Genomic DNA, 14,090 nt, shown 5'->3' with positions numbered 1-14,090 from the left:
TTTCACAAAGTGTGGCTGGTAACTCAGAAAGTCATCATTTCAAGTTTCAGTTACCAATATGTAATTTAATAATCTTTTAGTGTATTGTGATGATGAAATTTATACAGCAACATACAAAGGGGAAAAAAAAATCTGTTTAGTGAATTATCTCCCCTTATTCACGTACTTAACCAAAGTTAATAGCTTATATAACACCATAACAATAATATGTGAATTAAACTAAATTTCAAATGACAATCATATACTCTTCAATAATATCTCATTCTTTTTTTTAATATAAAATTTGGAGTTCTTTGTGGTGATCACAAATAAGTAAAGAATTACTGTCAACATTGACATTTTCATATGCAGTTCAAGTAAACTGTGTGTCAAATATACCCCCAAAAATTGCATTTTAACCCTGCCACATTCTTCAGGTGTGTGTCCCAATTAGGGAGCCTGTTATTCAATGGTTGTCCTTAGTTTATATTTGTCCTATTTATTTATTGTAAAATGTATTGTAATAAATTAAGTTTTCTCATTTGAATTTTCTCACCTATTTTTCCTGTTTGGCCGAGTACACTTTATGGGATTTGTTCATTGTTGAAGGACAATTGTTAGTCAGCTGTGACCTATTATTTCTTACACAAAGGTCATTTTAACTCTGGTTGATAGTTGTCACATTGGTAATCACCTGACTTTTATATTTAGAATGCAATAATGAAGTGCAAATTTAGTGTCAATGCACAAATGTAACCCTAAAAAGTTTAAGCATTGAAATCAAGAAAATAACAACCCATTAAAACATCCATATCTACAATCATAATCTATAACTTAATTTTGATGATGCTATACCTGATTCTGTCCAGGGAAACCACTAGGAAATGGCAAGGGTTTGGCCACACCTATCCTTACAGTTCCCTGAGGTGCACCTTTCAATGCCTGAACAGCTTCGTCTAGTGTAGCATTCTCCAAGTTATTCTCGTTGACAAACATTAATCGGTCACCTGGAACTAGGCGGCCATCTTGTTGAGCAACACCATGAGGTACCAGACTTTTGATTACTATCACAGTTTCACCAGGGTTTACTGGATCCTACAAAATATTAGACAGAATGAAAACTTGTGTATTTAATATGATCTATGTTGATAATTTCTTTTCTCTAAAGGAGAGTGAAAACTTGTGTATTTAATATGAACTATGTTGATAATTTCTCTTCTCTAAAGGAGAGTGAAAACTTGTGTATTTAATATGAACTATGTTGATAATTTCTCTTCTCTAAAGGAGAGTGAAAACTTGTGTATTCAATATGATCTATGTTGATAATTTCTCTTCTCTAAAGGAGAGAAGATTTACATTTTTGTTGAGCCTTCAACCTTTTGAAAAAGCGAGACATAGCAATCCTACATTCCGTCGTCATTGTTGGCATCGGCCATAAGTATTCCCTCTGCGGTTAAAATTTTTGAATCTTTAATAACTTTGCTAAACTATGCTGTATTTCTACCAAACTTGGACAGAAGCTTGAATATGATCATAAGATAGTATCTAGAAGTAAATTTGGTATAAATAAAATGCATGTTTTCTGTATTTTACTTATAAATGGACTTAGTTTTTTTCTGTCGGGAAATTTTACATTCACTCTGTGGTTAAAGCTTTTAAAATTCTAATAACTTTCTTAAACTATTCTGGATTTGTACCAAACTTGGACAGAAGCTTATTTATTATCAAAAGCTAGTATCTAGAAGGAAATTTTGTTAAAATTTTGTACCTGTTTATCCTTATTTAACTTATAAATGGACTTATTTTTTTCTTCTAGTTAACATTACATACAGTCTGCAGTTAAACATGTTAACGTTTTTAAAACATTTATTAGATTCATAAACTATTCTGTGTTATATATATATTAATTCCTTTTTTTTTTCTTTTTTTTTGTAGAAACAAAGCTTTCAATCCTTCATTTCATCTGGGTTTAAAGGTTGTATATACCTTAAAACTTAACTAATATGGTACCCCATGGCCATCCAGACATAAATTGGCAGGATTCCAAATCAACAATTGGTCTTTCAGAGGAGGTATTCTGGTCATGATATTTCTGAAAACTTGTACAACTTGAGCTAAGCATTTTTTGCATTAGATTGAACCTCATAAATCCAGACAACCCATTTTTGATTATTTACTAAAAAAATAAATTAAGTTTATCAAGAAGTAACCTCTTCTGTGATCAGGTCAAAAGCAGGTCAAACATACTGATGCTTGTTAAGGATCTTAATCTTCAATATTGTTTACTTAGAGTTACCTTCAGATATATTTCACTATTAACAGAAGGAAAACTATAAAATAACTATTGCTTTGTCTGTTTTATCCTGTATGTTAAATTTATTCTTAGACAGATTTTCATGTTAATTGATCAGCAGCTATTTTAGGGATCAATTTGAAACAGATACTCTAAGGTGGACTGAAACCAGCTTGGTCTTTGTTGGCCCTTTAGTTTCAGGATAGTTGTTTTAAACAAAAGAATGTTTTTAGCAATTGATGGACAACAGATGGAAGACGGACACTAAGTGATGGGAATAGGGTACTATGGCCCTTTGGTGTAAGTGAGTTAAAATACCAATTCATTATTGTTGAAACTACCATTAATCAGGTAGAACTCAATATGAAGTAAAGTTACATGAAGACAGTAGTTTCAAAAAACCGATTTTAACAATTGTTAAATATTTCTACATTAATTTCAATCTGAATGGACAAACATAAGAATTTTATCCTTATTTCAAAATAAAGAAACTGAAGAAGGCCAATGGCTGAAACGTCTTAAATAATGGTTTATTTATACAATAAAATAAGAATTTTATTCAATATGTATATTGTTTGGGTTGTAAAATTGATTTAAAGTTTTAATATCTATGAAATCCAGAAAGTAAAACCCCCATGACTAAAAGTATTATGACATATATAGCATGGTGTTAAATCTCTAAAATTAATCAAGTAAACAAGCAATATTGCATGTTTCCTAATCTAACACTATCCATGAATTGATTGTAGTTTTAATTATTCCGACCGCATATTCTGGTTTGCATGATTAACTCTCATACAGAAAATATTCTTTACTACTAAGAAAAGAATAATTTGCACTTGAAAACATACTGTTGCAGTAATTTTATACAATCAATTCAGATGCTATTCTATACATAGTCAAGTCATGGGTTGGTTCTAATGGACAAAAACAAGACTGCGGTATTCGACAGGGAATTCCGATAGAAAAGCTTCTGCATATTAAATAACTTAAATTTAATTTACATTGCAGTGTAATAACATTGATACATGTAAACAGAATGCCCTTCATTTAAAACTGTAATAAAATATTGACGTAATTCTTATTTCAATCACATTTCGACTTAAATTTTTGATGAGCTTGCATAAAATCATTTGAATCAATGCATTTGTAAATGCACGGAGTAATTGTTAATTTTTATAATGATTTTCATCTGAACAGAAATTTTCACAATGGAATTTAACGACAGTTTGACATGTATCGTCATCAGGAAGATTGCAGACAAATTCAATATACAGAAACTGACACTTTATACGGAACTATAAAACTGAGCTGAAATATGTAAATTCGTCCTTTAATTTCATTTCGAAGATGTACTAAATTAACAAAGTGAAAGACTACTCAGCTACCAGTCAATATTGTTTGTTCCACAGTCAATCACCTTAAAATGACTTTTAATATGACAAACATCAGCTAACTATAAATAATTTGCACAGGTCATTTCTCTTTTTTAATTAAATCAACAGCCTCAGTGGTTTTGTTTTCTCGAGGTTGAGAGGTCATGGGTTCCATGCCTGGACAGTGAAATAAGATTTTTTAATCAATATTTGCTGCTTCTCACACCAAGCACACAGAATTAAAGACTGTTCAGCTGGGAGTCAATCAAAATTCATAAAAGGGTGAAATTATCTCATGAAAATCATTACCTTGTGAACTAGGGAGTAAAATGTTGTGTTGCTTTAGGTAAAAGAAGTGTATATTCATTTGAAATATTATTTGCCAATGTACATTAAGCATTCATCAATCAACCTTTTTTATATTCTGCTATCCCATTTTGTTTGCAAACATGTAATAGTAAAGTTTGGTAAATCAACAAAGTAGATGAATTACTTTACTAATACTAGTTATTGATATTGTTCCTGTACCTGATAATCCAAAATACTAAATCCTAATCCTTTATCTCCTTTCTTTAATTCTATCACAACTGGTTCGCTACTCCACATGGCAAAGTTTGACAGCGGTTCTAAAGACCGAGATTTCATTTTGTTTAGAGAGTTTTGTACAGTACTATTTTCTACAGCAGACGCCAGGGCCATTTCTGATTTGGCTTTGACAAGGCGTTCTGTTGCAAATCCCATTTCGTTGACACCAGGATTGAGTTCTGAACTAAAAAATTGTCCATCTTGTTGTGCATAGATTTCGTTGTTTGGTTGCTGAACACGTCGTGCACAAACAAGGCGCACATGTTGAGGAAGTTCCTTAAGAATACCAACCACTTCCTTGTGGTTAAGTCCAAGCAATCTTTTCCCATTGACCTACAAAATAAAATTTTAAAGATAAGTTTTTTTTTTAACTATCAACATGAAATCAGAAAATGTGTAATACTAAGTATTTCTAAAAAACAGTAACCTAGTAATATTATAAAACCAAGGCAGACATCTTAAGATGAGCATACAGTTTCCAATTACTAACAAGTGTCTAAATAAAATGTCAGGATCTTTTAAAAATTCGTAAGGGTTTCACGGAACCCAGTGTCTCGCCTACTTTTGCTGTTAATCGCAGACTCAACAAAAATGAGGAAAAACATCCATAAAAATTTCCCTCTCGATACTGTCTTTGGATTGAAAGAAGCTTCCAAGTTTGGTAAAAAAATCCAGGATAGTTTATGAATCTAATAAATGTTTTATAAACTTTAACTGCAGACTGTATGTAATGTTAACTGGAAGAAAAAACTAAGTCCATTTATAAGTAAAATACGGAAAAAGTGAATTTTTTTTTACAAAATTTACTTCTGAATAATATCTTATGATCAGAAACAAGCTTAATGTTGTCTCTTTGGCACATTCCCCATTTCCATTCTCAATTTTATTTTGTCTAAGTTTGGTAGAAATCCAGGATAGTTTAAGAACATTTAATATAAAAATTTTAAAAACTTAAACCACAGAGTGAATGTTTTGTTTCTGGCAAAAAAACTAAGTTCATTTATAAGTAAAATACGGAAAAGTGGAAATTTATTTTTACAAAATTTTCTTCTTGATACTATCTTATGATCATAAACAAGCTTCTGTCCAAGTTTGGTACAAATCAAGGATAGTTTATGAAAGTTATTAAAATTTTAAAAACTTTAACCACAGAGTGAATGTAATGTTTCCTCGCAGAAAAACTAAGTCCATTTATAAGTAAAATACGGAAAAGTGGAAATTTATTTTTACAAAATTTTCTTCTTGACACTATCTTATGATCATAAACAAGCTTCTGTCCAAGTTTGGTACAAATCAAGGATAGTTTATGAAAGTTATTAAAATTTTAAAAACTTTAACCACAGAGTGAATGTAATGTTTCCTCACAGAAAAACTAAGTCCATTTATAAGTAAAATACGGAAAAAAATGGAATTTTATTTTTACAAAATTTACATCTGGATACTTTCTTATGATCATAAACAAGCTTCTGTCCAAGTTTGGTAGAAATTCAGTATAGTTTAAGAAAGTTATTAAAATTTCAAAAACTTTAACCACAGAGTGACGACGACGACGCCGACGACGACGGAATGTAGGATCGCTTAGTCTCGCTTTTTCGACTAAAGTCGAAGGCTCAACAAAAATGCCCCAAAACTAGACTAACATGACTAATGACACTAACAGGCTACCAGAAATCTGAAAGCAAAATCTAATACCTTAATTGACATCAAACTAGGATATTAACATGATGAACATATTAGTTTGTTTGATAATAACTTTTAAGTCTATAAAACAGTAATTTAAATAGAAATGATCTTCAGTCCTAATCAAGGACAAGAATTGTCCTCTTAGTGAAAAACTTGCTTTAACTTTTGGGTGAGTAACTGAGTTACTAACCACCTTTTGGACAAGTGTGGACAAGTCTAGTTACCAATTAGAACTGGAAAAAATAGTAAAGATTTCCAATGCAACGGTATTGTTAGGAAAAATAACTTAAATGCTAATTATAATTCATTTATCCATGTCAAACAGTACTTAACATATATAATATTTGTAATAACTCTTAAACAGCAAATGTCAAAACCATCGAATTAGAACTTGACTTATATTTAATGATTTATATAACATTGTCATAAGAGACCAGGATTGGATCTGAAATCCAGACTAGCAAGGATGACAGCCAAACATTTTCTTTGTAGCTAATAAAATGGTCCATTGGATTTAAACATTCTATCTGAGGATATAATAACAGCAGACAAAACAGGATAGACAAGGAGATTTGTTGTTCTAGATCTTAATCAACTAGAAGCCATTGAAACTAGAACCAACTGTATTTTCCTGATCTTTATTCGTAATTGAAGTCTTTAGCACGAACTATTCATCATGCAACATACCCATCAATCTATTCAAATAAAATACTTTTTTTAACATAATAGAGTTCTTTCTCGATCAAATAACAACCCAATGCTTGTTTTAATCTATTCCAAGTAAGAGTTGTTTTTCTTAACCTTCACTCTGTCAGAATCATTAGAAGTTTTCATCCATTTCCTGACGTTACATAACCTCGTCAGAGTCAATTAAAACCTGAGATTACTCTCTTTGTAATGATGAATGTCCTGTCTAACCTCCAATCAATAGACAGTCGCTACCGTAAATACAACAGTTACAATAATGATAGTGACATGTCTTCTATTGTCTTTTGATCTATAATTGAATTCTATAATTAATGTTTTGACCTACAATTAAAAGCTAATTAAGTTGACAGACATAAAATCGGCTAATCACACCATGCTAATATAACCATTTAGTCTACCGTTCATTGATTAGCTCACCAGTTTTTTTTGTGCTTTTTTTTCTAAGTTTAAAATTTAAAAAATAAAAATTGACATTACAAATATCGAAAAATTCCTTTAAAAACAGCATTATGCATAAAGTTTTAGCATACCTTTTAGTACCATATGTAATAGATCATTCATATATTAATCAATTAGAGAAAGTTTTCCCCAAGAGAATAGTTAAATCCTCATACAGGAAAATTAAATTTTGTATATATATAATGATGATTTTTTTTCAGAATAATCATAAATCATTAATTCAGAATAAAATTGATGTACCTATTGGTTTTAATCCATGAATGATAATGTTAATCCTTGAATACATTAATAGTATATCATGTTATATGTTCAAGTTTGATCAAAAGTTTTCTGTTGAACTATTTGCACTTTCTTCTACCAGGTAAAATATCATTTAAAGGGGTTCTATCTACCATATTTCAATTTGTCATTAATGCAATAAAGTTGAAGATTGCATTCACATGTTTCTTCAATGTCCTTTATTAGTTTCTGGAGTTCAGTAAAAAAATGAACAAGAATGTGTCCATAGTACATGGATGCCCAACTCGCACTATTATTTTCTATTATAAGGGGACCATGAAATTAGGGTCAAAACTCTTTTTTGGCATTAAAATTAGAAAGATCATATCATAGAGAACATGTGTAATAAGTTTCAAGTTGATCAAACTGACAATTTCAAAACAGGAAGACATTCCAAAAAGATACTTATATCAATCAAGGGTAAAACATTATGCCCCCCTCTACTATGGCAGTGGCATAAATAATGGTAAGGAAACATTTAAATAACCATATAAGCTGGATGATATATAGAATTGATTAATAAATGAGTCTCTTTATATAAATTTGTTTACTTCATTGTTGATTGTAATATATTTTAGATGTACGAATATAATGATGCTTACCACAAGACAACAGGGACCCTTCCCTGGTACACTGTACTAGTGAAGTAAATTATTAACAGTTTTAAGCAATATGTTGTTGAAAAATAACTAAAAAAAGTCAGAGATATGCAATATATGTGTGCATGTATAACAAATCACATATTTTAACCATTGCTGATGGTGACCACAGAAAACAATATGACAGCCTAGCTTAAGCCACTTCCTTTATAGGTGATACATAAATTAAGAACTGAATGTGACAACATCCAAATCATGTGTTTAACCAATTCTGGAGTAACAAAATACTTTTTTCTGCTGAAAGTCTAAAGGACAATATAAGTTTTGATGATGGATTTGTTGTCATACATTAATCAATACAGATTTGTGTCTTGGATTATACAGTAAAGTAAACAAGTCAAATAAGGAGAAAAAGGATATATACATGTAGTCCGCATTCCTGATTATTTTGGGAAATAACCATACACCAAACATGTCATAGAACATGTCTTTTTCTGCTTTTCTTCATCTTGGAAGTCTAAAAATCATCCTTTGAAGCAATACCAAGATAGCCACTAGTTTCAACTAAGAAGCTTGATTTTCAATTAAAAAATATATATGCTTAGATGGGGTTAATTCAAGGAATATGAATATACATACTTCTAATAATTCATCTCCACTTTTGAGTCGACCATTTATTCCCACGGGACCATCATGTAAGATGGACCTTATGTAGTGATGAGGCCTGACTTCTACACCATTCTCCACATCAACTGTCCCCTCTAAACTAATACCTAATCCTCCTCCTTCACGAAATTTGGAAAGTTGGGAAACCTAGAAATAGAATCATATAATTTATAGCTGCATGGTTAGTAGCAGAACATGTAAATCTATAAAAATAGTAAAATGAAAGCTAGCATTATTACATCTCTGACTAAACCTCATTAATTTGTTTTCCATTTTTCTGTCATATAGGTCCTCTTTACAAGTTGATGTTGTTTTTCCCCAATTTTTCAGTCATATAGGTCCTCATTACGTGGTGTATTTCAAACTTTACATGATATTGATATGGGTGTTAAAAATTGATTATTATCAAAAGTTTTCTATAAGCGTTATCAGAGTCAAACACATGAGGATTCTATAAGGAAATACTTACCAAAAATAGCTAGTATTTACATATTTAATGAATGGCTGTTATTTATTTTGAATTTATTGAACCATAAAATTAATTTTTGACTCTTCACATTGAATAATCCGCGAAGCGGATTATGTTAAATGTGAAGAGTCAAAAATTAATTTTATGGTTCAATAAATTCAAAATAAATTATTGCCATTCATTATAAATAAATTTCTATCAAAAATAAGGCTCAAAGATATATATTAATACGAATAACAACGTACACAGATGTTTGCGTATGAATACACAATGTTAGAGTGGGCGTGTCGCCATAAAAATTGATAACATTGAAAATAAAGCTAATTATTTTAACCAATCAGAAGACAGTAAATTCACCAAATTTATTTATTTTGGAATATACCTTTAGGTTTCATACTTTTTTTCTCCTAATCTTCTATAAGCTTTAATGTGAAAACACCTCTATTTAACTTTTGACCCCTTCTTTACAACTACTGGAAGATCAAGTACTAAAGAATAAGTCATTTTCTTAGGTTTTAATCATATTAAGCTAAGCTTTCTTATTACAGCTATAATTCATCATTTTTTCCGTTAAGTCAATTACGGTAAGCTTACAAATAGCCTTATCAAAACTATTTTTTATGTTGAACCCTAGCATTTATTAACAAAACCATTTATTCATAATTTTAAACAAAGCTTTATGTTATTAACTTGCGCTTGGATGAAATTAAAATTTCTGGAGTTTATTCACTATATTTGAAATTTTGTAACAATAGTTTAGGCTTTAGAATATTACTATATTTTATTGTTCCTAGAAGACTTAACCACCCACTCTAAACCATTGCTTTTCATAATAGTTCAGTTTTAATACTAGTAATTTTCAAAGCATCAGTTACTATAAACTAATGCATTTATCAAATCCCAGCATAAAAATATTCAAAATCAATAAGTATATAATTCCGATAGGGAAACAATTATTAAACGTCTGAATTCTACCATGGAATATTATTGTTCTGTTTCCTTATCAGACAAATCTATTTAACTGAATGTATCCTGATTTACTACAAATACTCATTTGTCAGAACTATTGTCCTCTTAAAATCAGTTTATGTTCATGTCTCGTTGAATGTGAAAATTATTTCATATTAACCTCCAGTCTGTGATTTGCTTCTTTTTCTATGGTCATATTTCTTAAAATCAAGGTTAAATCTTTGCTGAAAACTTAGCAATATATATTTATATTTTAGGATTGCTGAATGTCTCTACATTAACAGAAAATCTTGTAGCTCTTTATGTGTAATTTTTGCAGGTATAGAGAGAGTTCAAAACTTAGCAGTCAGATATCTTCAACATGTTTGCTAACTTTGCATCAAGATATACCATTAAATCTTCAACAAGATTGAAGAAGTAGCTAGGAGAGAGAAGGAAATTCTGTTTTTCATGATTTCAATAGACACCATTTTACTGCAAAGTTTCTAAATCACCTGGAATTTTATTTGCCTTTACATTTTGCAGCTTTTTTCAAAATATAATTATTCCAAATTACACCCATATTCATTCAAATATTAACTTGTTTTTTTAATTGATGTTTTAATTTCATAAACAGCTCTTAAAAAATTATATCAGAAGTTGAAACCTAAACTGCTTGTAACAACTGAGCGAAATCTAGTCACCTCTAGTAAAAAAGTCAAATAAAAAAAAAATACCAAACTGCATCGAAAATTCAAATCAGAAAGTCTCTTAAATCAATTAAATGAATGGAAAACAACTGTCATATTCCTTCCTGACTAATAAAGTGGTTCATTAATTTTAAACCATGTTTCAATTGATGTAGATAAAATTCGAATTGAAGAAAATTAGATATCACCAGATCGAATAAGTTTATGTCTTAATTCTTAAGAAAAGACATATGCACTTCAATTGTTTCTTAGGTATTGAAATGAGTTTGTACTAAATGCCTAGTAGATTGGCAAAAGAGATAGTCTGAAACCACTGGAACTAAATGCTAATTTCAACAATATAGAATCTCTCCCAAATCCAATAAACCACTACAGACTGGTGACATAAGATTGTCAAGTACAATATGATCAATCTATATGTGTCTAATTCAATATATTCCACTAACTTATACAATGAAGGTCCTGTTATTAAATCATATGCCAAGTTGATCACAAGGCACCTAAGGTAAAACATTCTACATCAAACCATAAAATAAAGTTTATTTCCTCAAATTATATATTTCCCATAGTATAGTTATCTTTTTAGACAGATATTTTTGTAAATAAAGAAGTTTAGTAAAGGATTATCAAAAATTCTTTTAAAAATATCCTTAAGGAGCCTCTGACCATGGTGACAAACAAGTGAAGATATATAGTATATTGACCACTTCACAATGTGTCTTTTTTATTTAATTAACTGAAGAAAACAATTTTTCTTTACATAGAGGAGACCAGACTGCAACATAATGAACCAAAGAAGTCTACCATTATACTATTCTGATGCCTGAGTCATGCCATCAAAATGTTCTCTATACAGTTGCGTTAATAGAATAAATACACAAATTTCCAAGTTCCAACTACAAATGTACTTTCATTGTTTTTCTCAACTATACATATTCAAAATGTTACTAATCTGCAAAGCCTATTTACGACCTTGATCTTTCATATCTTATCGTGAACATTGGTAATTAATCTAAAGAACACTGCATAACAATCTTCAACAAACTTTCTAACATGTTGCTTTCACCACAACTATAGATTTTCTTATTATGTAAGATGAAAGTTCTCTTATGCAAACAACATTGGCAAAAACAGACCAACAGAAGTACATACTTCTACATCATCAACAATTTTTAGGTTTGGATAATTGAGTAGAAGAGAAAGAAACAATGAAAACTCTTGGGCAGACTATCAAAGAAACAATTTGAAGAAATTATTGAGATTTCTAAATGAATTTCTTGCAAAAGTAATGTTTACATATAGGTCAGCATATTCGTTTATTCCTGTCATTCTTATGTCATCAAAATATTAAGAGGTCTGATGTAATCCATACAAGTATTATTGGCCATTTTTTTAAATTTCGATCTTTGAGCCTGCATTAACTTAAGTGTTTGCTTTTTCAGGAAACTATTTCAAATTGTAAACTGTTTATTAGTAAATGGATTTGCTCTATGTTTGGGATTTAAATTGGATAGACACATATTTGCTTTGTTCATTATTCATGGCCTTGTACAATGCGATTTTAAAAATGAACAGTGAAATGTTTGCATAGGGTGAATTTCGCAGTAAAACATTTACCGTTAAATATAGAAACATTTAGACTAGGCAAACACAAAAATTAACTGATATACCCTTTTTGCTTAGGTATTTTTTTTTTCAAATGGACATTTACAAATCAGCCTAATTGGAATTGACCAGACATTTACAAGAAGACATTATGCATTCAATGCAGAGATTGTAACTTACAACATATTTCATGTCAAACTAAAACCTGTTATTTTGTAAAGACCTTGAAAGTTTGGGTCTTTTCAATATAACTCAAGGTTAAAAACAAGTCAAACTAAGAGGACTAGAAAAACGTTTAGATGTTGTTTTTTTCTTTTGTGTTGATTGGATTAAAAGTTTCATTTCATTTTACAACATATCTGGAATACTTACAACAACTTCAAAGTCTTCTCCTATAATAGGTTCCCAACATTGTCTAATAGCAGCCTCTACATCTGGTAACAGTTCCCCAGCTGAATATATAGATATAGATATATATATATAGTTACTTATATAAAATAAGGAGTTAATTTGATTGCCAATGAGACTACTATTCAACACTAGTCCAAATTTTGTGGATCAAGCAATTATTAGTCACCATACAGCCTTCAAAAATGTCTTTTCTGAGCTCTTTGCATAAGTCTTTTCAAATATAAGAATGTAGAACGGGGGGGGGGGGGGGGTTCCGGGGGTTGGAACCCCCCTTTTTTTTTGGACGATAAATGCATTTGAATGTGAGCATATACTTGGAACCCCACTTTACTTTGGGTTGGGAACCCCCCCTTTTAAAAATGGCTGGATCCGACACTGAACAGTACTGTAAAACTAACAAATTTTCATGAGCAGTTTAATTTTGGCAAAAAAATGTTACTAAATAAACTTTAGTCTTCTCCTACATATACACACCAGGAAATTTATTGTAAATGAATAGCAAGTGGAGTGGAAAGAGCTTTCAGGTAAATATGTTTCTAGGAAAATAAGTTGGTACACAGTATTCATTTAAAAATACAAATATGAGCAGCTATACTAAAGACCCATCAAAGACTTTTGATCTATGACTGCATTGCATAACAGATAAATATGTTTGCTAATAGCCAGAAACATGACATTGTTTTTAAATAGTCTTACATTCATCATAACTCAGTTCATACATTGTAATATCATAGAAATGTTTCTTAAATTATACAGGCTTTGTCCCAAATGACCCCATGAACTCCAGTATCATGGACTATTCCGCATTGTTAATCAACAATTAATACAAGTTGTGCTAGTAAAGCAAAGTGTCAATACTCTATGTTAATTGTCATAACCGATTGATCATATGGAATCTGCCATTGTTATCCCTGTCAATACACTTATACATAATAATCGGAAAAATAAACAACTGATCTCGACACAATAATAGACAACTCCACAAGACGCAATGTCATCATATAATGAAAATGATGGACAACAGTCGGAAATGTAAAAGTTGTCTAAATATAAACAAATATAAAATTCTAGGTGACATGTGACTTATGTAGCTGTTACTGGTCTCATTAAACAATGTTGTTATATGATTTTTTTTATTTTAAAGAGAACAAGTTTTAAAACAGAAATTTCAACCTTGGTTTTAATATATTTTTAAAACTCAAATTTTTTTAATGGTTTAAAAATTTTCAATTGTTAATTCTGATTAATTTTGTTTCACAGCAACAGCAATTCATGTGTTTGTAAATTTTCTTGCAACTGGTCAGTTCCATCTAAATATTT

General features: G+C 30.2%; 1 protein-coding gene across 3 annotated transcripts in view; it reads right to left on the bottom strand.

The window, feature by feature from the left end:
* LOC143084114 (multiple PDZ domain protein-like) overlaps positions 1-14,090 on the bottom strand; it is a 168,947-nt gene that overhangs the window by 94,967 nt on the left and 59,890 nt on the right. For all 3 annotated transcript variants that reach the window (XM_076260524.1, XM_076260532.1, XM_076260538.1), the window contains 4 exons: positions 12,732-12,811; positions 8,601-8,774; positions 4,177-4,566; positions 835-1,074 (listed from right to left, as the gene is read on the bottom strand). In XM_076260524.1, coding sequence (XP_076116639.1) covers positions 835-1,074; positions 4,177-4,566; positions 8,601-8,774; positions 12,732-12,811 — 884 coding nt within the window. The remainder of the gene's footprint in view (positions 1-834; positions 1,075-4,176; positions 4,567-8,600; positions 8,775-12,731; positions 12,812-14,090) is intronic.

Source organism: Mytilus galloprovincialis, chromosome 1 (genome assembly GCF_965363235.1).
Source record: "Mytilus galloprovincialis chromosome 1, xbMytGall1.hap1.1, whole genome shotgun sequence".
In the NCBI taxonomy this organism is placed as follows: Eukaryota; Metazoa; Mollusca; class Bivalvia; order Mytilida; family Mytilidae; genus Mytilus; species Mytilus galloprovincialis.
Note: the sequence above shows the minus strand (reverse complement) of the source record. Positions and strands in the feature narration are given on the sequence as shown.